General features: G+C 39.6%; 3 protein-coding genes across 6 annotated transcripts in view; all 3 read right to left on the bottom strand.

Annotated features, from left to right (window-relative positions):
• The window catches only part of bcl9 (BCL9 transcription coactivator), a 62057-nt gene extending 60189 nt beyond the window's left edge, over positions 1-1868 (bottom strand). For both annotated transcript variants that reach the window (XM_088083316.1, XM_088083317.1), the window contains exons 1-2: positions 1739-1868; positions 370-455 (exon numbers count right to left, since the gene is read on the bottom strand). The gene's annotated coding sequence lies outside the window, so the exon portion shown is untranslated. The remainder of the gene's footprint in view (positions 1-369; positions 456-1738) is intronic.
• A 1253-nt stretch (positions 1869-3121) lies between these two features.
• On the bottom strand, positions 3122-14260 carry LOC121949188 (uncharacterized). 2 transcript variants are annotated; one of them, XM_042494807.2, is made up of 7 exons: positions 13020-14260; positions 11700-11773; positions 11229-11457; positions 7383-9352; positions 6363-6572; positions 4948-5088; positions 3122-4095 (listed from the first exon to the last, which is right to left on the bottom strand). In XM_042494807.2, the coding sequence occupies exons 1-6, from the start codon at positions 13336-13338 to the stop codon at positions 4984-4986; spliced, it is 2907 nt and encodes a 968-aa protein (XP_042350741.2). In that variant the 5' UTR covers positions 13339-14260; the 3' UTR covers positions 3122-4095; positions 4948-4983. The 2 variants fall into 2 exon arrangements, with proteins under 2 accessions (XP_042350741.2, XP_042350740.2); XM_042494806.2 differs by having other exon boundaries at positions 6363-6575; positions 13020-14258.
• A 2303-nt stretch (positions 14261-16563) lies between these two features.
• On the bottom strand, positions 16564-27412 carry chaf1b (chromatin assembly factor 1, subunit B). Of its 2 annotated transcripts, none has more exons than XM_042494802.2 (14): positions 27341-27412; positions 26799-26946; positions 25259-25391; positions 24998-25118; positions 24182-24285; positions 23928-24024; positions 23686-23770; positions 22971-23064; positions 22368-22437; positions 22165-22256; positions 21909-22068; positions 20699-21280; positions 18344-18432; positions 16564-17229 (listed from the first exon to the last, which is right to left on the bottom strand). In XM_042494802.2, the coding sequence occupies exons 2-14, from the start codon at positions 26922-26924 to the stop codon at positions 17132-17134; spliced, it is 1851 nt and encodes a 616-aa protein (XP_042350736.2). In that variant the 5' UTR covers positions 26925-26946; positions 27341-27412; the 3' UTR covers positions 16564-17131. The 2 variants fall into 2 exon arrangements, with proteins under 2 accessions (XP_042350736.2, XP_042350735.2); XM_042494801.2 differs by having other exon boundaries at positions 27243-27364.
• Positions 27413-27649: the final 237 nt, after the last annotated feature.

Raw genomic sequence — 27649 nt, 5'->3', positions numbered from 1 at the left:
TGAATATTTTTGAACATCCAGTGTGCTTCATTATATTTATTAAATAGCCTCAATTTTGATGTTTTATTTTCATATTAAACACTGCTTCATTCCACAACTCAAATGCCTGATTTCAATGCTTTTCATATTGTCCTCACAATGTAACCTGTTGTGTCGCAATTTTTTTCCCTTCTTTGTATCCTAATAATATTCATCATAGTTTATTGCTGTAATGCCCAAATCTCATCCAGAGAGATCATCAAAGTTTTCAAAATTAATTGACCGTGAGTCTGTATTTCATCTTGTCTTGCCGCACATGTGAGAACACAAAGTCCTCCATTTTTGCTGCAGATGAGTCAGTTAGAAAGGATGCAAAGAAGTGATTCATACCTAAAGCTCGTCCTCATTCGTCCTGGATCACGACCTCCGCAGACAGAAATCCTCCTCCTGACTGGATAAAAACCGCGCCAAACCCACTGCAGATGGACAAGATGGTTAATATGTTGGTTGGAAATATTTTCTCTCTTGTATAGGGCTGCATGTCACAATTATTTTCTGTCTTATAATTTTAGAATTGTTTGGTCTACGATATGTCAGAAAATGGGGAAAAATGTTAAAGAGACAGTTCATACCCAAATCAAAAATACCTAGTTTCCTTTTACCCGTGGTCTATATTGTTTTTGTGTGAAAAAAAAAAGAAGAAAATTCTCCACAAGATCTGTGGATTATCTGGAGTCATGATTTCTGGAAAGTGACATTGCCGTTGGGTTTTTCAGATTTAATTTATTGATTTATTTATGTTATTTTATTTTTTTACACTGTAAGCACCACAAACTGAGTGCCATCTAGTTCCGTGATTCTCAAGAGAAGGCCGACATTTCCACGGCTGATACCTCAAACACTCACAACAAAACAATCGAGACTGATAAATAGCACAGCTAAGAGGAAAAATGTTTCAGTTTTGATTTGGGGGTGAACTGTCCCTGACAGCTTCTAATGCACTTTAAGTATTAAAAATACCCAATGCAGAAAAATCTTAAAAAAGAAAAGAAAAGAAAAAAAAAAGCAAATCAACCTAATACATTCCAAAGGGGGAAAAATCTAAAAAATAATAATTAAAAAAATATCCAAAACAACTCAAAATGATAGAAAAATAAGAAAACATACAAGAAACTCAAAATAATTTTAAGAAAATCCACTCCCCTAAGCTCAAAATGATCAAATACAAGACATTTTACACATACACACACAAAAGAAATTAAAAACACAAAAATCTTAAATGTTTACCAAAATAGTAGGCAATTATTTTTCTTTGAATTTACTGACTGATAAAGCAATTAATTGGCAATTCAAATGATAAACAGAATATTTTATAATTTTTTCTTGTGTTTTTTTTATTCAAAATTCTTGACATTTAAAGCAACTAAAGCTGTCAGATGATTGTAGAGAAGTAAAAAGTACAATATTTCCCTCTGAGATGTAGAGGGGTCAAAGTATTAAGTGGCATGACATGAAAATACTCAAGTAAAGTAAGAGTACCTCAAATTCATTCTTAAGTACAGTACTTTAGTAAATGTACTTGGTTATATTCCACCACGGCACGCGCGTGCACACACGCGCGTACCTACCTCCCGGTAACTTCGCCGACTCAAACGCCCGGTGAACAAGCGCGTGACATTAAGCTAACGTTATTAGCCTAACCTTAAATTCTTTACCAATTCACAATTTTAACTTTCCACATCCACCACAGTCTGTTTACCTTTGCAGAGGAGTTCAAAGAAGTCCTCACGTGACGACGCTGGCGCGAGCAGGAGGCACGAGACCGACGTTGTGTTGCTGTTTGTTTGCAGTCCATTTGTCAACCATCCCTACTTGATATTTGGGTGAAGGCAGGGGGGTTTAGTCAGCTGCTCTGATTGGTCCACCTCTTCTTCTACTTTTACTTTTCAGCAGACTAGTCGCCGCTGCCTGTTACATACATTTTTAAAAACTTTTTAATAATAGTTTGTAAAACAGTACATCAAAGTGGTCAGTACAAACATTAACAAATTAAAATAACGAGACAATTAGGCACAAACCGGACAGACATAAAATAAAATAAAATAAAATAAAATAAAATAAAATAAAATAAAATAAAATAAAATAAAATAAAATAAAATAGACATAAGTATGAGCACACACAGGGGTGTATCTGTTTAGTTTTTTGGGGGTTTTTTCCTAAGTTTTAAATTCTTTAACATATGTGTCTAGATCTGATTTTTGAACACCGTATATTGGTTTAATTTCTTCAAGAAAATGATCTTATCGCTAAAATTCAGCTAAAATAATGAGAAAATTCTATATATATTGTTCATTCTTGGAGACATTTTGATTTTTGAATATTAACAAATATTTCAGTGAAATGTTTTTTTTTTTTCCCCAAAATGGCACATGTATATAAAAAAATAACCGTTTTAATGTTTCTAGCATATTGTTATACACTGTTGCATTTGTCATTCATATCAGGTATGTATCTGTGTTGATTTTATATAAGTAACTCTTTGATTTTGTTATGCAGAACATAGTTGTAAGGAAGAGTAAATACTGTATTCTATGTTTCACCACCAAGAGCCTGGTTTGCCCTTTAATATTTTCAGGTGCTTGGAATAAACTAATTTCTAAATAAAGTATTGTTGAATTTTCTTGTCAAAAATCAAATCTTGTCTGCTTTAGTCTGTACGTGCACAGTTGAACTCAGAGGTGTCACCAGTTTTTTGCATACTTTAGGCTGGATTATTCCAACAAAGATGAACTTTTAAACCTGATAAAATCATGACTTAATTATGACACTTGTCCCTATTGATTAAACTCAGTTTAAATTCTGTTGACATAAATAAACTTGGCTTTACAAAACCAAGTTTAATTTTTAATGTTGCAAGAGAGCTCTGCTTTATTTTAAATTTGGATTTACTCATTGTAAACCTGGTTTTACAAAATAAATGAATCCTTGTTGGTGCAACCCAGCCTTAGAGTGACAAATTGTACCAGTGTACTTCGCCGTCAAAATGCATACATTATATGTAAAATATATGTTCTAGGTTGGAAGGTCTGGAGTGTACAGTGCATATATAAAACATGCAATTAAGGCAAGAATAACAAGAAATAAAAGGCAAAAATTTATTCAGTCTTTTAACAGCGATAGACAGCTCAGTTATTTCTAAAATCAATTTGTGAAACAAACATCTCTTTATGTGAACACATTGCATTTATTCAGTAGGAGGGGGATTTGAAGTCGAACAAGTAGAACTCGGATCAAAGTGGAAGAGGAGACCAATAAAACATGTGTAATGACACAGCTGTGTTGATTACTACTCAGAAATTCACATTAAAAACGAGACACATTTCCCTTTTTAAAATTGGCAGCCTTAGAAAAGACAGTGGACCACAAACGGCCTGCAAATACACATGCAGTGGTGTCACCATACTAGCCCCGAGCCAAATCCCCGACTCGCGGACTATGAGAGACTAGCAGATCAATACGAAAGGAGGGACAGACCGGTCAAGTCGTTAAAAAGTTAGCACACCGAAGGACAAAGACCCACTGAAACACCCAGAGGACAGTCTCACTCCTAAGACCCCCACCAACTTCAAGTATTCCCTCCAGCTCTTGCATCGCTTCAAGTATTCCCACCGTGGACTCCAAACCTTCAGTTTCATCCCCACTTCTTAGGTTTACAACATAAGCTATGATATAAGTGCACTCAAAATTCATCTATACATAGAAAAATAATAACAATACATAGCAGTTATAGTTATAACAATCATTTTAATTTTATACACAACTGTGACGTTAAATCACTTTATACCGTGGCATCGCATTCCCCGCCCCCTGAGTGTAATGTTCAAGTTTAACCTTCTGTAGCTACGGAAACGCAAACGGGACCAGCAACCGTGGTTTGGTTATTTAAATAACATTAGCGATCATCGACGACGGCAATGATTAGAATCAGAGTAATTATGCCTTTCCACAGACCGTTGTGCTTGTGTGTGACGGATGCATTATGTACAAGCTGCTGATCGATCATGTGCCTCTGGCTTCAGCCTGTTCGCTGGTGTCAGACACTCACAGCCTTCATCCTGGAAAAACACCACAGATTAAATCAGACAAGGTAAAAAAAAAAAAAAACACACAATGCACTACGGTGTATAGACAGATTCATCTGCAGGAAGTTTTAAAATAGAAAACATGCTGTCAACAATTAAAAATGCACTTGTACAGGCTTCCTGCAGCTGAAGGCGAGATGGATTTCAGTCTTTTTAAAACTCTTTAAATGCCACTCGGATTTAAGTTTAAGACAAACTTTCTAATAACCAAGATTGAAGTAGGACAATTTTATTTTACCCAAATGTTTGTAATGTAACATAAAACATGACTTTTTATATCCAGTCAAAACGTTAGATTATCTATGTCAAATTTTGAAAAATCAACCCTTTTTTAGTGCAGAACACATGGAAGACAATGAACATATGATGTTATCATTTAAGTATCTATTTGGTTTACCAACAGAAGTGGGAAATAAGTGATTTTATGTTTCTCAATCTGTAGGTGAGATTCTGCTGCTTGGATTCCCATCATGACGATTTTGAGAAAAGGAATTGATTAAATCATTGAACAAAAAAGTAGATGTTACCAAATATTTTGAGATTTTACGATGCAATGTCAGAAAAAAAAAGATTCAGAAAATCCTACTTCCCATCTGTGAGCATTTTTAAGCCTTTCGAAAGACTCATTTAAGTCAATTTAATCCCAATTAAGGCCTTATTTTTAGATTAATGAACTCAATGCCTTTTTAAGACTTTTCAAGGATCTGCAGGTACTCTGGTGTAGCCAGCATCACAAAAGACAACAGATGAGCACGGCGAGCACTGAGCATATCAGTGATTCAGTTCAGAGCAGCTCAGCCTTGAGAAGGTGTCACTATCACCCACCTCAGTTTCGCTGCTTGAGCGAACCCTCCTGCTGCCTCAGGAGCCGGCAGCAATGCAGCTCCGGCATTTGTACAACTTGGGGTCATGGGTGCGGATGTGGCTCCGTACATTCCTCAGTCGGAAGAAGGTCTTACTGCAGAGCTACACGGCAACAGAGAGAGTAGGACGAAGGGTTAACGGCACGGAAACGAACAGAGGGGGACAACAGAGAAGCTGTGAGCTGTACTGCAGATACCAGGGTTCATTCAGCTTCAGGCAAGGTTAGATTTAGTACTTTTAGATTTTTTTTCAATGCCATTTTAAATAAAATAAAAAAAAAAATAAAACATCACATGAAAATGTCATCAGTTACTTAGGATTAGGGACAATTTTGCCCCAATGTTTAATTAAACACAACACATGATGGCGTTATGTCGTGTTTCTCAGTGTGGGATTCCACTGTCTTGAATTTTAAAAACTTTCTGCGTACAATGTACTAATTTGGTTAAATAGCCAATTTTTATTATTTGTGCATTTATTATTTTGTTGTCCCCTGTACAGCCACAACAAACAAACAGTGAGTGTTGCTGCTTGTGCTGCCCTGATCTTTGACATTAATGCAATAGGCATTTAGTAATTTATTTATATTTTTATATAAAAAAACATGTTACCTGTTACAGACTTTAAATGCAACTTCAGAAAAAAGTCTCATAAAATGTCACATCCTATGTATTTGCATTTTTAAGACTTTTGAAAGATTGATTTAAGATATGCTTACACAAATTAGTTTTAAATTAATGACTTCAATGCCTTTTAAGACTTTTTATGAATCCGTGGGAACCCTGGATACAAATGCAGAGCCACGCAATGGTTCTGTATGCCGGGAAATTTGCTTTCGTGGCGAGAGTCAGATGAGAAGACGTGCTGGAATGTAACTAAGTACATTTACTCAAATACTATCTGATTTTTAAAATTATTTTATGCTTTTTCACTTTCCACTTCTACTCCACTACACTTTAGAGGGGAAATACTGTACTTTTTACTCCACTATTATTATTAGATAACTACTTTACATATTAATATTTTTGCACATAAACCATAAATATGATACAATATTAGCCAAAACAATTAGTAGATTAATTAGAAACTTAACTGGCTACTATTTTATTTTATTTTATATTATGTAAGTCATTTTTCATAAAATAAATCTTGAAAAAAAATCATAATTCCAGCTTCTCGTATATATGCATGAGGCTCTTTCTCCTTTTCATGATTTTAATGATTTGATTTATTACATGTGTACATTCTTGTGTACTTCAGAACATTTCCCTCAAATCAAATTTAATTAAATTTGATGTAACAGTAGGCCTACGTTAATTTCTTCACTTTTAATATATTTTTCTATGCTGTTTTGCTTTAGGAGAGCGAGTGCTTACCGGACATGGCCAGTGCTTGCCCTCAATGTGCCTGAGGCGATGCATGATGAGAGCATCACAGTCCTTGTAGGAGGCTGAGCACTGCACACAGGCATGGGTCGCCTTTGTGAGATTGGGGACTTGACTGCGAGGCCCTCGAAGCTGCTTTAGCCTTGCCCGACGTACAGCGTCCATCATGACGCAGCTCCTGCCGCTCAGAGGGAGTTTACCCTGCTGGAGATTCAGGAAAAAAGACAAGGAAAGACACTTACGGAGGTGATTACTCAAATTTTGCAGACACAACATTCGTGGTATACCTACAAAATCAAATGATTAGACGAAAGTAAGAAATGACAAGCTGAACTCTGAATTAACCCTTTGAATCCTGGATTTGCACCTGTTTCCTTTTGCTGCTTTCAGATATCTTTCACACGCTGTTTAACCCTTTGAAACCTGAGGAAATTGATATGATTTGTGAGGAAAAAAAAAGGCAACAACCAACTTGGCAAGACATGTTACTTTTTACTAATTTCTTGAAATTTGTGGGAAAAGAAAATGACCTCAAAATTAGTCAGGAAAAAGGGGGTTTGGTCAGAAAATAATATTTAAAAATTAGTGAAAAATATCCAGAAAACAATATTTATAATTACTCTCACTTTAATTTCTAAATTATATTAAAAAGAATTATAAAAATATTTTTTTAAAATAATTATCATTTGGGAGTCATTTTCTTTTTGTTTTTAACTTTTCTTTTCTGCTTATTTTCACGTATTTTTCTTGTAATTTTTTGACCATGTCTTGTTAAGTTGCTTATTGCCTTCTCCTGTTTTTGAAAGAAATCCAACCACTTTGCCAAGGTTTCACAGGGTTACCTACTCCAGCTGTTTTTTTTGTTGTTGTTTTTTTCCCAATCAACAGGTAGAAGTTGACATTAGTAAATTCATACAGTGTTCCCCCTTTACTACTCTTTTCCTGGATGCTTCATTTTCCCTAAATATGCTGCAGTCATCATCATAAAGCGCTACCCTCCCTTTCATCTACCTTTGGTATGGTCCGTGTGGCCTTTGACCCGGCAGATTTGGCCAGGTGAGGAGTGCCGTTTCGGTTTGGCCTGGGTCTCTGAGCCTTGCTTCGGGTCACGCTCCTCTCCTCCCTCTCCGTCTTCATCACAGGCAGGGTGGGCGGCCCTCTGGCTCTCAGCGTCCTGTGGGGGGACTGCTCTGCTCCAAATTTCTCCCCGACTTGTGACACAGAGCGCATTAAGCAAATATCAACGCTCTCCTCCTCTTTCTTCAGTCCCGCCATCGGCCCCCCTGCTGGCCGACAGAAGCTGAACAGAAAGCCCGAGTCCAGTAATTTGATGGGGGGCTTGCTCTGGCGCTTGCCCAGGTCTGGAGAGGGAGGATCAGAGAAATGTCCGACTGGCACGGGATCTGCTGGCTCTTCTTTGATGACTTTGTACAGAGGGTGGTTGTAGATGGACGGCGGAGGTGCGTGCTCTGAAAACTGGAGCCCATCGGGTTCGTTAACCTTCCCTCTCGGTCCAACGTCCATGACCTTCCTCCCCTCCTCTCTGGGCTTACACTTTGTCTTCTCCACCTCCCGTGTGGAGCCCCGCCTAAGCTTGGCCTTTGTTGCTGGTCGGCTTTTGTTGTAACGCAGTGTTTTTACCGACTCTACTGTGATCTTATTTCTGGCCTGTGCCCTGTGCGGAGGTGGTGATTTGTGAGGTGAGAGGCCGCAGTGATTATTTGATGAAAGAGGGAAACCTGAGACAGAGTATTGAGTTGGTTCTGATTTGATCCTGGCTGTGTTTCTCACTACGGTTTTCTTGCGTCGCAGAGGCTGCTGGGCAGGAAGGTGGGCGCTGTCACCCGTCCTCACTGACCGTCTTAGTTCCCTCCCCCCGAAGGAGGACCTGGACGCAGGCTGGAACATGTCTGGTAACACACCTTTACTTCGCATGCTCCTGTCACTTGGAGGGATGTGTCTCGGGACGCTCTTTGGCCTCTTTGCCGTCATCTGCTCCGTGCTGATTGGACCCACGGGCTTGCTTTTCACTGACTTGTTGAGGAGGTGACTGTTGACGGGGTTACAGAGGGGAAGTGACAGTGTCACAGCCCCGTATGTTAGTCCTGGGGAGGTGGAGCGTGGTTTTCGGCGCTTTGTCAGTGAGTAGTTGTTGGCCTTCAGCTTCCTCAGTCGCTTCTTCTGTCTCCAGCCAATCAGATCTTCCGGTCTAGGCAGGAGGGCGGTCCTCTGTAGCCCAAGAACATTCATCAGCTTGTACTTCTCCTGCGCTCTTGCATAATCCTGTTCATCTTCTCCAACCTCCTCCACCTCCTGCTTTACCCTCACAGGGCTGCACACTGCCATCTTTGTAACCCTCGATCTGTTGCTGTGGGACAGCTGTGTGATGGAGTGAGGTTTTCGGTTTCGTCGAGGGCTCTCTGGCATGGGTAGCAATCTCTGAACCTTCTTGGCGGCCCCAGGAGTAGAGCGGAGAAGACGGGTGTTTGATGGGGATATGCGCAAGTAACTCTGTGACTGTGGAGAGCCCATGGCGTGTCGAGGTGTAGTAGCTTTCTTGGAAGAGGGAGATTTGAAGTCCATGAGCTTCATCCTATGTGTCGGGCTCAGAGGGAGACCATTATGGCCTTGGGATTTCGGTGTCCTGCGCAAATTGTGTCTTGGACTTCCTTCTAAAGACTCATCTGATGCATCCAGCATTAGACTGAAGCTGTCGTTCATACTGTCCACCCTTTTCCTTTTGCCTTCCCTCTGCTGGTGGTGACGCTCGTGACATGCACCGGCGCAGGCGGAGGGAAAGCCCTTGCCGGGACGGAGCTGCTGCTCCTGCTCTTTCATGAGAGCGGAGCAGGCTTCCACCGCAGGCCACATTCCCAGGTGGCGGGCCATGGCGATGACTTCAGGTAGGTCCTCCTGGCGAACACTCAGAGTGGACGAGTAGGAGAAATCCAGCAGGGACAGAAGGCTGTCCTCACTAAAACCTGTGAGGAAAGAAAAGGAGCCTTTAATTAGATATGCTGAGCCCTGGTCAATCAGAGGGAGATGAAAGTGACTGTGTAAACAGAGGATCAGAGACGGCAGGCAGAGCGGGAGCAAAGTGTAAACATGACCGTGGAGACGATATAACAACTGCTTTAATCAGGGCCACTTCTGCTCCTGTCTGACGGCACACATCAAAGACATACGGAAATGAGAAGACTATGGCAGTGTCCCAATGCAGGGTTTGGATCCTCCGACTCCAAATATATAGTTAAATCAAGTCATGATAAATTAATGCGAAAGACCTGTTTCAAAGGAATGAACAGAGTATCATCTTTAGCTCTCAGTTTCCCTACAAACGATTGTTGAATAATCAGTATTGTGTGTAGGGTTGCGGCGGTATGAGATTTTGATGGTACGACAAAAGTCTCAGAAACTATCGCGGTTTCACAGTTTCAGAGTTATTATTATTATCGGTCAGAATGACCCTTAAAAAGGAATGAGAACAGAAGGGTTAGTTTTGGTTAAACAAATGATTTCTCACTATAATTAAGACTAGAAACCATTTTCTTAATGGAAGTGTGTGTAAAGAGTCTTCCTTTTAAAATGACAGCTAATGATGGCCAACTACGGTTTAAAAATGCTTCATTAATCAATGCTGAAGAAATAATTTGACTAAGATTTTGGCTTTACAATAATATACCTGGACACTCCTTGCCTGTGCTTCTCTGAAAGGACTCCAGCTCTGTTTCTGGGGTACGGATGCTGAGACATTTCCCTTTTTCCCATCTTTACTGTTGCGGCTTCAAGATCTCTTTCTAACGTTTGTTTTTTCCTCTTTCGTTTAGCCATCACTGCAATTGCTTGTTGGATTATACTGGTCAAGATCAACACTGCAGTGTGCTGTGTTGTGTGCGCTAAAACAAGAGCAGTGGAAAAGCAAAGAGTACACACACTAGATGAGTTCAACACAGAAATATGTTGTTTCCACAGACAGTTTTACGACTGAAATATAAATGGGTACACTGCGGGAGAGAGGCAATTATATGCTTATCCGTCTATTGACATTAGAATTGATGTTCAAATCGAAAATGTAGCATCAATATTTTGGTATCAATTTGCCTACCGCTAGTTGCCGTGAGCTGTAAATTCACCACTTCTATGCAGAATGCAGAACATAACGTTCTCTTGCAGCCTGACCGCGCAGTTGCCCCTGTCGCACTAAGACCCACCGTGGGTCCGGAGCTGCCCGTACCCCTCACAGACACCTTCACCCAGCAGATGGGACGACTTGGCGTAGTGTAAAGATTTTACCCCAGAAAGCAGGGTGAAAGCAAGGACTGCTGACTTTGCAACTACTTCTAGGGACCCACAAGTATCCCCACAAGTACACTGCACGCTGAATGACACCACCCCCTCCCCCCCAAAAAACGCCTGCTCGTCTTGACTGAGGAGTCTCCGAATGAAGATTCGAATCTTCAAATATCAGGGCACTGCTCTATTATAAATATCTCTATTTTGGACCGTTAGTGAGACAAAATAAGCAATTTGAAAATGACACCTTGGGGTCTGGGAAATTATAATGGGCCTTTTTTATGATTTCATGACATTTTACAGAAAAAAAAAAAATATTTAAATGTTCTGGAGATGAACAGATAACAGTTTAGTATTCTGAGATTCTTTGATGAACATTTAGCTGGTGACAAGATTAGAAATATTGACTTAGAAGTTAAAGAGGAACCATTTAATGGGCAAACATCTTTTTGGGGACATCTGGAGACAAAGTCAGTCGGGTCGTTACATCCAGATTCAGCCCCAACTCTTAAACAGAGCTCAAGACGTAATGTTTTCTAGTGTTAGTTTGGCCTTGTGTCGTACCTGTGAGATCTATGTCTGCTTTCATGCTCGAGTCCATTTCTGTGAAGATTTCCTGGAAGTGGTCGCTGACGGCCGCCAGGACAGCTCTGTGAGCAGAGTAGGATCTCCCGTTCGTCCTCAGTGTAATGTCACAGAAGAGACCCGCCTCCCGCTGACTCCTCAGCTTGCTCAGCATGTCAGCGCTGTGTGACACCATCGTCTTTGTGACACATCCTCTGCCACCCAGCTCCTGAGAGGCAAAAGACAGCGAGACAGAAGCAGACGGAGAGGCATCATTACAGGAATACAATGGGTGAGAAAGCACTTGCAGAAGACATCCAAGTGTGAGAGCAGGATTAAGTGAGAATGAGAGCGAGAACGTGTGGATTAAAATGTGTGAGATGCAGAGAAATGAAGCACTGATAAAACTGAAGAGGAGCTGAAAGTTTGATGAAAGCGTGAATGAAACGACGTCAAGACATTATGACATACCTCCGTTTTCTTGGTGCGCTGGCTCTGACACTCTGGACAGCCCAGGACAAAATCTCTGATCTGGAAGTACATCCCTGTGAAGAAAGTACACATGATGTGTATCGAAATTAGAGAGTTAATATAGCAGAGAAAGGGGTCCAAAGTTCTGTGAAATCTTCTCCCACATCCTGACTGTGTCAATCTTTTAACCAAGTAATTGTGACAGGGAGGTTATGACTTTTGGTCAGTGCGTGTGAATAACGCTGCTAAGGCGTAGCCATCTAGAGAAAAGGGGTCTCGCCTATTGTTTCCACGTCACGTGCACAGTTTCAGCAAAAACAGACAGTAAATACATTCTTTTAATAACTATATTTATATTACACCACCTTTCACTGCAGTTTCAACGTCTATATCTGTCACAGACATGAAGAAGAAATGCAAATATATCTGTTTTAATCCGCATTTCTTGTTTCTATTTCATATTAAAAACCTTGACAAGATTTCTGTCGCAAGAATCCCCTAAGTTGTTAAAACACGGCTTTTTATTGAGCAATTTTTGCATGACCGTGTTGTTTACAATGCAGCATCTTACATGGCTCCAGAAATGAAAAGAAGTGGAATATCGTTTTTTAATTGTGGAAATACAGTAGATATAGCAGCAGGCAGCTCTGCAGCAACAACGCTGTCTGTGTGAAGTGTGCCAGCCGCAGCAGTTCAGCGAGGTAGCCAGCACACACTGGTCACGCATGCAGTGTGGCACTGGTGTAAGAGTGAAAGAAATTAAAAGGCAAAAGCCATCTGGGGCGCAACACAAAAACAAGAAGATGATGAAATTTGCGAGTTTCACTCATGGAGGCTCAGGGAAAAATATCTGTAGCTTCAGGGAAGGTAAAAACAACAACAAAAAAGTCACACCGCAGCCACCCACCTCCTCTGATAAATAAAGAACAGTCCCTAAGAAGTTCCAGAGTCAGGAAACAAACACTGTCATATGTAATGTAAATATAGGTTAAGAAAAAAAGTTACAATAAGTATTTTTCTGGTTTTCTATTTAAATGTAATGGATTAAAATGTACAAAATTGTAAGCAATAACAGTTAACTGAACTATTAAATACAAACAATTAAACTAAAAAAAAAATCATTTTGGTTTACAGTCATAATCCTCTGACCGTGGCTGCAGCCCTCAATAATTAATGAAATCAACGACTTTTAACTGAATATGTTGTATTTGTGTTAAAACAAATAAAGTCTAGAGACTTTGCATCAGAGTAAATCCTACATTCATAAAAGGCAAAATGATGCCTGATGTCAGGTGCAGATTTAGGACAGGCACTTCATACCTTCCCACCAGTAGTTTTCAGCCACGCATTTGTAGGTCTCCTCCAGGGAGTGATGGTGCGGGCCAAGCCGCCGCCGGTGAAAGGTGGAGATGGCCTCATGTCTCCGCTCCTCATCCAAAACCTCCCGGTAGTTGATAAAGCCCTTTTCCAGCTTTTTGCGGTACAGCAGCCCGTCTATCATCTCAAAGTTGGGCGAGCACCGTGCGGGAAGCCCACGCCCTTTCCCGGCTGACTCCGTCTCCCCGGCTCCGTCTCCATCCGACCACGGCTTGGACGAAAACGTCTCTGCGTAATGATTGTTAGTGTGCGTGCTGGCCATTTTCACCTGTTTTATTTTTGTGTTAAAACTTGATGAGAGGAACCACAGCTGCTTCGTCTTTGAAGTCCTGTTTCGAGCCAAACTTTAACGTGAAGCAAAGTCCACGTGGATGCGGTGACAGCAGATCCGACAACAAAACACTCTCTGACACCTCGCTAACAGTCTGACTGCTACAAAATAGTTAAAAACGAGCCGTCGCGTCGCTTATTGTGGCTTTACAAAAGCTTGTTTTTCCTCGAGAAGAAAAGTCACCACCAGATGGGAGTCATTTCACTGGATCTTTGCACCAGAGCTGTCAGTGTCATCACTTCTTCAGTTATGACTAACATCCCTAAAATATCAACACTTTCTGTTTGAGGGGCTTTAGTATCAGCATCAACAGAAATGTTTGACAGTCCAGTGCGGAAAATAAATGCAGCCCAGGAGAGTATCGCGCCAACGCCGCCGAGCCAAGTGATGTAAAGTCACCAGTTACACAGCGACCACGTAAACGGGCTTCACCGCCGACCGCTCACCCGCAGCCCGTCTCCCATCCACCTCAGGCGTCGGGGGTGGCCTCCGGGGCTGGATGACGGCGGGCAGCCTCACCTCCGGCGTTAACTTGAGATTTCTTTTCGCCAACTCGAGTCGGAAGCAACATGATGACGCAGCTATCAGCTCAGCATCGCCACTTCAACGACCTAAAAGCGAGGTTGTCTCCGCGAGCGGCCACAAATGTTGCAAAAATCACCGCCGGGTGTCCACGAAAGCGGCCCAACAAGCCCCGGTCACACACCCGACATAGTTCATACCGCTCTTATATCCGCAAACCCAGTCTGGCGGTCAAATTGTCCAATTTTTTAAACTCGTAACCTTCTGTTTGTTGCTAATCAGCAGCCTAACCGAGCCGAGTCATCCCCGCCTTCACACAAAGGCCATTAGCAGAAGCTTTAAAGAACTTCTGCCAGACGAGCTCTGATTGGCTGACGGAGCTGTCACTCAATGTAGTTTTCTTCCTCTAGCAGCAAGGTAGGTTGTTCGCACACGATGCCAGTGTGTAGTATTTGCTTCACTTTGCTGCTCAGTCAAGTTAAACATGATGCACTCAGTGTGTTACTCTCCTCTGGCACACTGATACTATTAAATGAAGGTTGTGCTGTTTTTATCCTTTGAAAATGACCTGATGTTATTTAGATAAAACAAAAACCATCAGATGATTTCAGATTTTAATAGCTCTCACCATCATCTCAATGTCACAGATTGAAAACAATGTTCCCTTTACAGTTGCTTTGACTCAGTTCTTGCACATTATTTACATTTGAATCATGGTTGTATTTTTTCAAAGGGTTATTATTTATACTAAAATGCAATTTTTCACACGGGGAATTATCTACCATGTGCAATTGATGTAAATATTTTAACTGTTTAGTTTGCACCTTGTTTTTTTTTCTTTTTCTTTTTGCTTGCTTATCTTGTACACACCTTGCTGCTGTAACAATGCAAATTTACCCATTGTGGGACTAATAAATGGTTATCTTTTATATCTTAAGTAAATAAGAATCAGAGACGAGTTTATTAGGGCTGCCAAGTGGCCTAGGTTTTCACTCAGGGACTGTACTTTATCTTTTTTTGACAAATTGAACATATAAAAAACATCAGGAACAGGTACAGAACAGGTAAAAAAAAAAACATAAAAAATAAATCTGAAAGATGCAAACATAAATGAAAGATAATGCAAAGGTGCATTAAGTAAATAACTAAAAATTTAACAAAAATAAAACAAAACATAAAAAGAAGGACATACAGGGGAGCAAGCACATAAATATAAGAGTATTAATATTCAGAATATTCAGTATAATAATTTTCCAAATGCTTGTTTGTTTTTTTGGAGGGGGGGTGGGTTGTGTTCAAAAAAATTAAGCTAAGTGACTTAAGCAGAGCTTTCAGATCCAGGAGGAAAAATACAAACGTATGAGGTGACTCGCAGAATTTCTGTTTGTAAATGAAAAAGTAGGTACACCAAATGTAAGTAGGCCACTGGGACAATACGGCAAACAAACAGCACAAGTGTTTATTACTAAAATAAATTTCAAAATGCAAATTCTCCTTATAAAGTTAAGAGTTGAAAACGAGTTGAAAAACTTATGGTCACACGTTGATTTTTTGATAAAATCTTAATTGATTATTTTTTACTGTCCAGGGAATTCTCACTACCGTAAATCCAACACTCAGAAAAGGCAAAATAATGACTGATGGTATTTCACTGCATCAGTTTAGTGTTTCTGTCCAGGACTAACCACGTAGTTTGTTTTTAATTCAAGTCTTCAAACTGCAGAAAATATTCCAGTCACCTGAAAATTTACTGTAGCATCAAAGCTAAACTGTTGTTCCAGGTGGCATATATCATCAAAACATAATGCACATGATATACAGCGCTAAACTGACATCAAGCTGATCCTTTTGTTTTCCAGCATTTTGTTTTAAGAATTTATCACATCTGTTTGGCTCATTGCATTTGAAGGTTTGCACATTAAAACTCAAAACTGACTCATAGATTATGTATCAAGATTTGTTCTTTTTTTAAAAAAATTATATAGTCTATGGTCAAAGTAATAATAAAATACTGTGATACACTCTGGGTTACCACTGTGGACCCGAACGTCACATCGTTTGTATTTTTGGGGGGAATTTAGGGGTTTTATTTACCTCAGAATAATTTATATGTCAGGTAATTTGCCTGTTGTCTTTCTTTCATACTCAGTATGTTTAAATTTGATTTGGGGACAGTGAAGAAATACCTGAATCATTATTTCTTCACCAGTTTTCTCCTGATATTTAGACCTTCATGTGATGGACTAAAATCTATGAAAATATGACAGTGAACTGAATAATTAAAAACAAAAATCCAACAAAGTAAAAAAAAAAATCTTTTTGGTGTGTAGTCACAATCTTTTGAACAGATGTTTTTAAAACTATGGCTGCAGTCCTAAATACAACACAAACAACCACGCACATCAGGGATGTAAATCCTCAGCAAACTTTGCAGCATTAATTGTACAGTTTCGTGTCCTAAATACTATTGTAAAGATGTCTCATGAGGTGTGTTTCTTCAAATTAGTTCAGGTTTATTACAAAGAGCTGATGACTTTTGTAACAGAAAATAAGAGCTTATATAACCATCAGCTGCTCACGATTAAAGCATGAATCATCCCACAGATATTTACTGAAAACACTTAAAATGCAGTGTACATGAAACATCCTTTATTAGACAATGAATAGAAACAGTTCACAATTATGAGCTTTAAACTCTAGCTGCTGGCCCGCAGACTGCAGCAAATTAAGACCCAGATCGTATATTCACAAGGCACTAAACCTCGGAGGTACTTATATTTTTTCTTTCTTCTTTTTCAGGTTTTGAATTCATATTTAGTTTCATAATCAAATGTTCTGATTAAAAAGTGAGACAAAACTTTCCTTTTAACAGCAGCGCTTCAGAATATAGAAAAAAAATCAAATATAATACAATTACCTGTTAACTGCAGGATACAAAAACACACACACGACTAAAATAAGTATTAATTCGAGGGACACTTACTGCAATGCAGTTAATTTTATAATGACTACATTATGAGGTTAAAGCTTCATCTCGTCATGTCAAGCACAGACTGTGTGAACCCACAGACGATGCCGTCGCACTGTGGTGTCTCATCCTCGGGGAGCCTCGTTGCTTTTTGTACTGAAGCTTCTTTCACTGTCACCCTCTGCAGTTTGTATTTTTTCTGATTTTATACCACCACACTGTTCCCAGTGGACACTAACTCTGAGCGCTGGTCTTTGACTGGGGCTCACTGGTCTTGGGCCGTTTGGACTCTGGAGGCTGGCACACTGGATCAGTGGGAGGAGACGGACGTTCTGGAGAAATACAAGTGAAGGGATCAGTGACACACGGGTTACATGTGATTGTCTTTTTTTTCCATGTGATGCAAAAACACGAATGTAACACTTAGATAGACTTCAGTCAAGATTTAGTTGTAGCAGACCACATGTACGCTGAAATACGCTGAAAAGTTTAAGGGTTAGTTTGGGAAATTTTTGCATCTAAATGATTAATGGGAACAACAAATTTGCAGCCAGCAGCTGCAGACCAGGCTGCAGTGGAAACACTTGCAGCATGTTTGCAGTGTCAGTTTACTTCCACTGAAAGTGCTGGTTTTTGTTGTTTTTTTGTTGTTTTTGACATGTTCAGTTTCAGATTATATTTTAAGTATCTGGAAACATATGGAAAATATCCCTACAAAGATAAACCTTTTTTGAGGTTATTGTTAAAATATGCTTGGTCTATACACACTAAAAATACTGTTCATTTAATGGAGTCTAGTGGGTTTGGTGATTGGGATTTTGGGGCTCTGCAGAGGAAGGTTTTATGTAGGAATATGGTTTTTAGAGCAAGTTAGATTAGTCTAAATTTATGTGCAAGTATTAAGTAAAAAGACCTAAGTGGTTCGGTGGTTGGTTTCATCAGAAATGTGGACAGACGACCTTGACTCTTTTTGACAAGAAGAAATTAAAAGATGGATAAGTAAAATTAAGTAAAATGTTTGAGACCTCACAAACTTAAAATAAGCCAATTTTATGACTTTTAAGACTTGGTATTTATAAAATCCAATTTAAGACATTTTAGGACTTTTTAAAGGACTTGCACACACCCTGGAAATATATTGATATTATACCGATATCTTGATATGAGACTAGACATCGTCTTAGCTTCTGGATATCTTAATGCCGTGTCTTCTTTTCTTGGTTTCAAGGGCTTCATTACATTAAAGTGGATTCTAGCTGCTCTATTATTTGCCTTTATAAATCACATCCACTTTATTGATGATTATTTTAAAAAATCTCATTGTGTTAATATTTTGTGAAAGCACCAGTACTCAACCCTATAATGTCGTCACAATATTGAAGTATATGATAAAAGAATATTGTCTTCTGTTGCTGGAAAACAGCCAAAGCAGTTGCCCTCACTGACCATGTTTGGCCTTCTCAGTGGAGGAGGGAGTGCGGAAAAGTGAACTGACAGCCGGAGATCGGGATGCAACAGGAGTCAGAGACACTCTCCTGTCAACACACAGAAGAAATAAGAATGGTAAAAACAGTAAACATGCAGGCACAAAACACAAAAATGAACTGTACTCTTCTACTGTGAACAAAGTTAATCACCCGTCCTCTTCGTTTATCATCTCTTTTGTCGTCCGGTCGCTGCCAACTAGTAAAACTAGTCAAGGCAAACGCTCCAAGTTACAGATACGAGATAAATACAAAAGCATGTGCAGACCTGCCATTGTCTGCCCGCTGTCTGTCAGAGTGATTATTATTTTATTGTCAGTGGGGGGTCCAACGGATCCCTCATACCAGACAGGGCTTTGTTTCTCACTGCTAGAGCTGAGCGTATGTAAACAGAAGAAAACGCCACAACCCCGTCGCAGCTATTTATACATTTTTCTGCATTTTTAAAAAATGTATTGAAAAGGGACACTTTAAAGGACACCGTGCTTTCTTACTCATCCGTAAATCTTTAGAGATAATCAGCTTAGTTACTTAATCATTAGGGGGGAGGGAGGCGGATGCAGTAAGCGGTGTGTTGTTTCTTCCTCAGTCAGACTTCAGTCACAACACGTTTAAATAAATCAAGTATTTTTTATAAATTACAATACACACTCCTGTATGACGCAGCACCTGCATTCTTTAAACCACATCAGGCACATTTTAACAGTTTTAAAAACACTCAGTGGATAAAAAAAGGTTTAGGAAGATCTTGCCTGTACAGATGTTAAATTAGGTTAATTCTGCTGCACAATGACAAATTAAAACTTCACATAACATCCCAATGACGGGCTCACTGGACTTCCTGTCATATTTAGGACTGAATTTAAAGTTAGTGTTATTATTCTTTTACATTTTTGGGGGAGTTTTCTCTGATTTAAATATTTATTCAGATGCTTTTCATCAACGTTTTTTGGAACTGTAAAGCAATTTGTAAGCCTGTTTTTTTTAAAGTTAAAGTTTTACTTGATATTAATTATGTGAATCGTAAACTATAATGTTCAAAACACAGAAAACATGTCTCCGTTAAATAACACAAATAACATGAGTGATTTTGTTAGTGTGGACAGTTATTTACAAGTGTTACCGAATACTGACAAACACATCCAAACACTACACACAAAGAGAGAATAATACGCACCAGTGCTTACACGATATATCCACAAGAAGAAAATTAGTAATGAGTGTGATGATCTGTAAATTTTAAATTATATGTTTCCTGCTTCTCAAATGTGAACATTTGCAGCTTTTCTCACTTTTATATCAGTGTAATATATTTTATATATTTTGAAAAGAACAAGCAGTTTGAAGATGTCACCTGAGTGTTTATTATATTATATTTGTAATTGTGTTTATTTCTCAGTATTTCCTAAAACATTAGAGATATAACGATTAATCAATCAATAAAGTAATAATCATGTGAACATGTGAGCTCGTCACTTGTCGCTCTACCTTCTCTTTTACAAAGGCCGTGCATGTATGTAATGAATGTATATACGAAAAACTGTCTGTACAAATTTATATTACTTTATTTGCAGCCGCAACAGCACAACATGCTGTCACAATACTCTACTGGTGTGTAGTAAAGATCAAAATGAAGGCAGAGTTCAAAGATGGGTGTGGTCCGAATAAGAGGGGCCGGAAGAAGCGAGGTAGGAGGGAAGAGGTTTACCCCCCACACACACACACACACACACACACACACACACACACACACACACACACACACACACACACACACACACACACACACACACACACACACACACACACACACACACACACACACACACACACACACACTTTACGCCCCTGGCCCACATTTGCAGAGGTTTGCTGTATTGTGCCTTGTGTGATCCCTTTGCAAGATGGCCTCTTGTTTATATTTTATTTATGTTTATATTTTAGCACTATATTTTAACTCGCACTATTTTATGTCTTAGATTCAGGTTTTGCTTTTACTTAGTTTCTTTTTTTAAATTATAAATAATTAATGAGCATTGCTGGAGGGAGTTTGAAGCCTAAGGTTTTCAGCTGCTTCGCTGTAATTTCTGTGCATGTGTTAAGAATAGAAAACTATCTCTCTCTCTCACACACACACACACACACACACACACACACACACACACACACACACACACACACACACACACACACACACTGTAAAGCCTGCCTGCCAACAATCAAAGCTGTATTGCTGTGTGTATATAAAGGTTCACACTTTCAGTGGTTTAATAATAAACACAATGAAACACAGAAACTCGTAGAAAAGCGTATTTACCTTGGTGTGGGTCCCTTTGGGGTGGCTGTACCTTTAGGAGTGGTGGAACCAGCATTATTAGCACTGCTGAGTGTTTTGGGGGTGGAGGGAGTGAGGGGGGTGATGCGTGGCTGGGCGGTGGAGGAGCTCGTTGGGGTGAGGGGGGTGATGCGAGGTTGGGGAGTAGAGGGTGTGCTTGTGCTTGCAGGTGTTGGGGTCTGAGGTGCAGAAGGAGCTGTGGTTTTAGGGGTAGAGGGTTTCCCCCAGCCCTCCAGGGTGTTGAGGGTGATCCTACGGGGCTGAGGTTTCGACTTGGCGTTCGGGGTGCTCTTCTTCTCCTCTGGAGGCGTGACTGAGGGGGCGTCTTTGCCCTGGCTGGTTTGTGATGTGGGAGTCGGGGCTGAGCTCTGCGGCTGCGTGACAGGAGATGAGGTTTTGGCCGCTGTTGACTTCTTGCCTTTTTTCTCAGCACCACTGCTTGGGGCAAAGATTTCAAGGGCGGGGGGCTCCTTCAGCGGAGTGCCCAGCTCCCCAGGGGAGAAGGAGAGGAAGGAGCAGTAGCCGTCTGTGGAGGACACAGCCAGGAAGGAACCGTCACGGGACCTAAAGAGGATATAACACAAAAACAATCCAGTGTCTGAAAGACTAAAATATGACTGAAACACAGAGACCGTTAATGAGGCTCCTGTGTTGAGGAACAGTCGATTAAACATTCAAACATTTATTGACGTGAAGAGATTCTTCAATGTCCCGATTCGATCTCAATGATTCAGAGCCAATAAAGGTATTTTTTTTAATAGTTTGGCTATATTGAGCTATATTAGTCCAATCCTTTATGTCAGCTGTCACGAAAATTGTTTTTAGTGGCGAAGTGTATATACCAAAGTTATCAGCACTCGTTTTAGCTTAGTCTCTCCCAAAAGAAACACTCAAAAGAAATCGCAAAAGAAATATTAAATATTTTTAAAATATTTTTTTCTATAAAAGAAAAAAAAATTATTTTTTTTTTTTTAAGTAGAAAAGAAATCACCAAAACATAAAAAAGGAAAACATGCCTTCCAGCCCTTTTTTCTTTCTTGAGAAAAATAAAAAAAATGAAAAAAGTCACATGTCGACGCATAATAAAGCTCCATAATGTCATCAGGGACAGAACATAAATTCCCCATTGCGTTGCATCAGTGTGATCTAATTTACTGCACACACGCCACAAAAGAAGACAGTCCTAGTTTACCATGTGAGATCGCTGAGTGTGTGGTAGTGGATGTTGGACACCAGGCCGAAAGGAAGCGTCTGCTGCGTGTCATACAGGAAGATGGAGTCCTCAGATGCCACAGCAAACACCATGCGGTACGGCAGCTGGAATATGTTGGGAAGAGCCTGAACAGAACCATCTGTGGAGGGAAAACAGAGGAAGGATGAAGAACACGTGAAGAGTGAGGACAATACAATCATCCCTGACTGTTGACTAACGGGGTGTACGTCCTTGCCTTCTGCTTTCTTGGTTCTCAGTTCAAAGTAGACGGGGCAGCAGCGCACAGCCAGTGTAGCTTTAGTTGGACACGGCAGGTGGGCGATAGGCCTGAAACACACACACACACACACACACACACACACACAGATCTGTACATCAACTACCAGCATCAATACAGCCAACAGTGACGCTGAAAAACCGAAATGTCACAAAAGTTACCTCTTGAGGCCCTTCCTTGAGAAGATATAGGTGGTATTTATGATATTTTCATCAATCTCCACACATCCGGCTGAGGTTAAAAAAGGTGACAACAGAGGACGTATATTAGTTTATGCAATCTATCGTAAAGGAAAACTTCACAGACAAAATCATTTTTAAATCTATTACTCACACAGTATTACATTGATCTTGTTAAGAAAATGTTGTTTTTCCTGCACGCCTCCACGGTGAACGCAGAATCCAAAACTGAGAAAATTCTTGATGAACTGGTTGAAAGCAGCTCGACGATATCAAAACGTTGGCTGACAAACTCTCACACACCTTGTGCAGTATAATCAAAGTCTCATTCGTCATTGTGAAACGCGGTCCCCTTTTCCACCAATTCTCCAAGAATTTGCTACGTTTCGGATTCTTCGTTCACCGTGGAGGCATCTGAGAAAAACTAAATTTTCTTAACAAATTCAGCGTGACACTGTGTGAGTAACCGATGTCCAAATGGTCATTTTTTTGGGTGAAGTATCCCATTAACTAAGATATTAAACACATAAGTTCACTGGAGAAATACCAGATAAAAGCTGCATTTTAAGTGTATCATGTAGGCACCTGGGGCGAGCAAGAAAGACCCATCCGGTGTGAATGACAGACGGCGGAAAAACGACCTCATGCTGTCATCGTGGAACATCCTGTACTGCTTGACCTGCAAAGATGAAGAGAAATGCAGCACTCAGAGTGTATGTGTAACATGCCTACTGAACTTCCCCAAATCTACAAGCTGTGGGTTTTAAAGAAGAGGCCTTTAAGCGGCTTCCGTCTGGCCGCAGGTGCAGAAATTCATTTAAAAATGAATTTCTCACTGCTGCCATTGGTGTTTTAAATGAATAACACGTCATGATTTGGCTGTATTGTGTTGTATGTCTGTATAAATGTTTTGCATATTGTATGTATTGTTTTTTCGATGGTTGTGCTTGCAAAGATAACCTTGAAACCTACTTCACTCACTTTGCAGCAGAGCAGAAGATTTTGAAGATATTACAGAGTACATAAAAAACAAACATTTGAACAAACATTAAAGCATTAAATTTAAAAAAAAAAAACATTAAACATTAAAGATTTTAGTCAACAGGTGGCCAAAACACAAGCTTATGTGACAAAAACAGATAGTTAACTTTGTGTAGAAAAATCTCATGGAAAAAAAGGGAGGTTTAGTGGAAATAGCTAATTCTGACAAAATTCATAACTGAAATAAACAAAATGTGAAATTGAAGACTTTAGTCACAGTGACCCAGAGGAGTATCATGAGAGCAACATTTGTACAGACCTCTCCCTCTGCAAGCGGCCCAGAGCTCATTTTACTGATACAGAAAGCTTTCTTCTTGGTGTGAGTGCTGTACACACGCATCACTCTGAGGGGGGAGGGAAACACAAACATATTAAGCACGACACTGCTGGAGCTCCACTGTCAGCGAGTAGCTCAGCAACAGCAGAAACATCCATGTGAAGATGATCAGAGCCGTATACAGGGCCATGAGTGACGAGCGACCTGAATCTCTGTTTTCCCACCTGTCACAGCTCAGAGTGGCCACATACTGGCCCAGAGGGTCCCAGGTCACCCCCTGCACGTAGCTCTTATGGTCGTTCAAGATACACAGCTTCTGCCCTAAACACAAGAGCAGTTGCAACCAGCAAAATAAATGCAAATTCATAACATAATAAACTCACACTTTCACGCTGTGCTGTGAATTTGCATTACTGAAATACAAATATAACAGATGAAGCTTTATGAAATACACAGATATCTGCGGGTCTAAGCAAACCTTTGTTGACGTCCCACATAATGGCGGTGTTGTCCACAGACCCAGACACCATAAAGTTTCCATCTCGTGTCCAGCAGATGTCATAAACGTCCTCTATGTGTCCCCTAAAGACAAATGAAATCACAAGAAATGTATTTTTATGACCACACTATTGCTACACCTCAGATAGCAAATTGCACAATTATTATAACAAGTAGATCTCCATATTCAGGACTAACTGATTCATTTATTTTAATGAACTAACTAAATAGCAATGGCGTGTTTCTGTTGTCATTCTGAAATGTTGACTGTCTCGCTTGTCTGTCCTCAGCGATTTGAAGTGCTGCACAAAACATTTTTGCTCAGTGAGTGAGACAAACACCAGTGAGAAGGTAAAACGAGATTTATACAAAAATCTATTTACTATCTCAAAGGTCTGTCGATGCAAGGTGAAAGCAGAATTACACACTTTCTTAGGGCTGCACAATATGCAAAGAACAAAAATGATGTTTGCTGGGGGCCTGTACCAAAAAATCATGTCCCCTTACGCCTGGACTATGATTTGTAGGCAGGTGCATCTCTGAAGCCCCACAATGCTTCATTTATATTGAAGCATAAAGAATATAGTAGTTTGAAATACATAAATAATTTTCCTTACTGATTCAGACCTGCAAACTACTGGAATCAAATGTGTTAGTTTTCCATACTGCAGAGGGACCCTGTTTGATTCCTGATGCAGTGCTTTTCTCAGTCGGAGCACCACTGTCCAAACCATCATTAAAACACTGTCACTTGATGGGACTGAAACTGCCACAGCTGTGAACCGGAGCTGTGTACCTTAAAGTCTTGACCACAGACCAGCTCTCCTTATTGAGCTGAGCGTCTTCGTCCTCCTGGAAAACGGGCGCCTGCTCCGGCTCCTTAGAGTCATTGAGCTTCCAAAGCAGAATCGCTGCATCTGCACAAAATAAAACCCATACCACTGCGTGAAGACATATTTTTCCAAAATACCTGTTCTGTTTTGAAAATGACATCGCCACTGACAAATGTCACACTGCCCATATTTCATCGAACATCTGTGTTTTATGTGTGACATACCATCTCCTCCTGAGGCAAGCAGTTCTCCACTGGGGCTAAAGCGCACTACGTTTACAGCTTTAGTATGTCTCGCCAGATTAGACAGAAACTCCACCACCGCCTTCCCGTCTGAGTCTGTGTCTACCCGCCACAGCTGCGTCAAAATCATGGAAAAAACATGTTAAAGAACCAATATACAGTTTACCAAAGCTGCAGGTAAATATAACCTTTTTTTTTTTACTTTTCTTACTCATAGTAAGATTTTCCAGACATCTATGTTTTGCACATTTTTTCAGTTTTTTTCATCCTTTTTCCAAACATGAATCAATTTCCCATTAATGTATGTTTGGTGCAAAAATCTGATTATTGAAAAAAAGTACTGTTTGGTAAATGCTGAGTGTGACACATTCACCCATTAATGGTTCTGGAAAAAGCCAAAATAACATCCTAATGAGTTTGACAATATGAAAAGGTATGATTATCATATTCTGTCAGAAAACACTAATGCAAATAAATTTAAAGCATATTTGTATCAGAATAAAAATGTACAAATTATCTAAACAAACAAAAATAACACGACTTAAAATATAAAAAAAAAAAGTTACATCAAAATAATTTCACACCAGTATGTAAAATATTTACAAAAACAAAATATGGACAATATGCTGAGTATGTATAATGTGTAAACCCCCCCCCCCCCAAAAAAAACCCTCCAATAAATATATGTGCCTTATGTTACATTACAATGTATAAAACTATTGTGTAAAAATTTGAAATATAAAATTATGTGCATTATGCTACAATGTACAACACAATATGTACATAAATAAAAATAAGAATGAGAAATATATACAATATGTGCAACATATGTTAAACATACATTCAAGAGTGGTGTTGGTAGAAATAATTTTGGACACTTTAAGAATATTGCACAGAGTATTACGGTAATTACTGCATCAATTATGCTAAAGTTATTCCACCTTACAGCTGCTTAAATTCGTGCACAAAGGTGAAGTAAAACAATGTCCAAACATAAACCTGTTTAAAACAACTTATACAGACACGATTTTCACGAGAGGGGGTTTGACGATCATCAGCTGTTTACTGTTTACTTATTTGATTACTTAATATTTATTTTGTCCTAGATTCCTCTTTTTTCTGCAAATAATAACGAAAATTTGTAAATATATGATTTGGGGTATATAAGTGTATATCTGTATGTTTAGTTAGTATCAGTTTAAATTAATAATGAAGCTGGTTAATTAAAATTCAATGACTTAAGGAGAAGGGGTGGGATTAAATAAATGTGTGCGTCTTCTCAATCCTTTTTTAAAATACGTATTCATCATGCTTTTAACCATTTCTGTTGCTTTTCATTGTCTGTAAATATTACTTTTTTTGTCTGTCTGTTGTTTGTATAATCATTTCTCAATTTCCTCGTTTACATGTTCATAATAAATCTAAATCAAGTCAGTTCTTGGTCAGAGAAGTGTGTTTTGTTTCTAAACTGCTGCTCAGCCGCTGAGTTATCCAGATGTGTCCCCTCTCTGTCTGCACTCACCCTGACTGTGGTGTCCACTCCAGCTGTGGCCAGCCGATGAATGCGTCCATCTGAGCTGTGCTGGAAGTCCAGACTGTAGACTGGCTCCTTGTTGTGCCATGCAATCTCACACGTTACCACCTTCATTTTTTATTTATCCAACACCGACCTCCGGAGGGGAAAAAAAAACATGTAAATGTGATACTTCTGACAGTTTCAAAAGGGTTTATATTTACAAAGCAGTGAACACAAACTGTTATCTCCACATGCTGGACAATGCGAAGCTTTTGTGACAGTTGAACAGAACAAACTTAAGTTATAAAAAAAGCTAATTTAAGCATAAAGTCATTGGAAGCGAATGCTACAACTTGCTAACGCCGTTAGCTGTATATTTAGCGGGTTTATTGGGATGATTTGTCGCTAATTTTACGGACAAACGACAAAACGCACTGCATATGTACTCACGTTACTTTTAGCTACACGCGTCTGCGTTCCCAGTATAGATGAGTTATATGTTTACTCTTTGAAGTGAATATGTTTTTGAAGTAAGTACAGTGTTTTACCTCCCGTTGTCCTGCTGAAGCGACTAATGATTTCCCGCGTATGATTCGTTCAAAACTTCCGGTCGAGTAGGCTGCAGTGATTGGACAAAAACGCGGAAGAGGAGGGTTAAACTCACGATACGTTCATGTGTTACCAGAATAATAGGAAAAATTACACTTTCAGGACACAAACAAATCAAGCAAATATATTGTTGATTTATGTATTGATATTATGATTATTTATTATTATTATAACATACCATGCTTTGTGCAGAATGTCATTTTTTCCTTATTCATTTATTTGAACAATAATTCTTAGCAGCCGGCCAC

This window comes from Plectropomus leopardus, chromosome 10, assembly GCF_026936395.1.
Source record: "Plectropomus leopardus strain MGB_pleo_1.0 chromosome 10, ASM2693639v1, whole genome shotgun sequence".
Lineage (NCBI taxonomy): Eukaryota > Metazoa > Chordata > Actinopteri > Perciformes > Serranidae > Plectropomus > Plectropomus leopardus.
Note: the sequence above shows the minus strand (reverse complement) of the source record. Positions and strands in the feature narration are given on the sequence as shown.

Bases quoted from the DNA above. Each gene is read 5' to 3' on its own strand.
- LOC121949188 (XM_042494806.2), bottom strand. From the start codon at position 13,338: ATGGCCAGCACGCACACTAACAATCATTACGCAGAGACGTTTTCGTCC. The intron at 11,774-13,019 runs GTATGAAGTGCC...CTTTCTTCACAG, and splicing joins TGAAAACTACTGGTGGGAAG to GGATGTACTTCCAGATCAGA. The intron at 11,458-11,699 runs GTATGTCATAAT...TTTGCCTCTCAG, and splicing joins AGCGCACCAAGAAAACGGAG to GAGCTGGGTGGCAGAGGATG.
- chaf1b (XM_042494802.2), bottom strand. From the start codon at position 26,924: ATGAAGGTGGTAACGTGTGAGATTGCATGGCACAACAAGGAGCCAGTC. The intron at 23,771-23,927 runs GTGGGAAAACAG...CTCCCCCCTCAG, and splicing joins GCCACTCTGAGCTGTGACAG to AGTGATGCGTGTGTACAGCA. The intron at 23,065-23,685 runs GTCTGTACAAAT...TCATCTTTGCAG, and splicing joins GGCCGCTTGCAGAGGGAGAG to GTCAAGCAGTACAGGATGTT.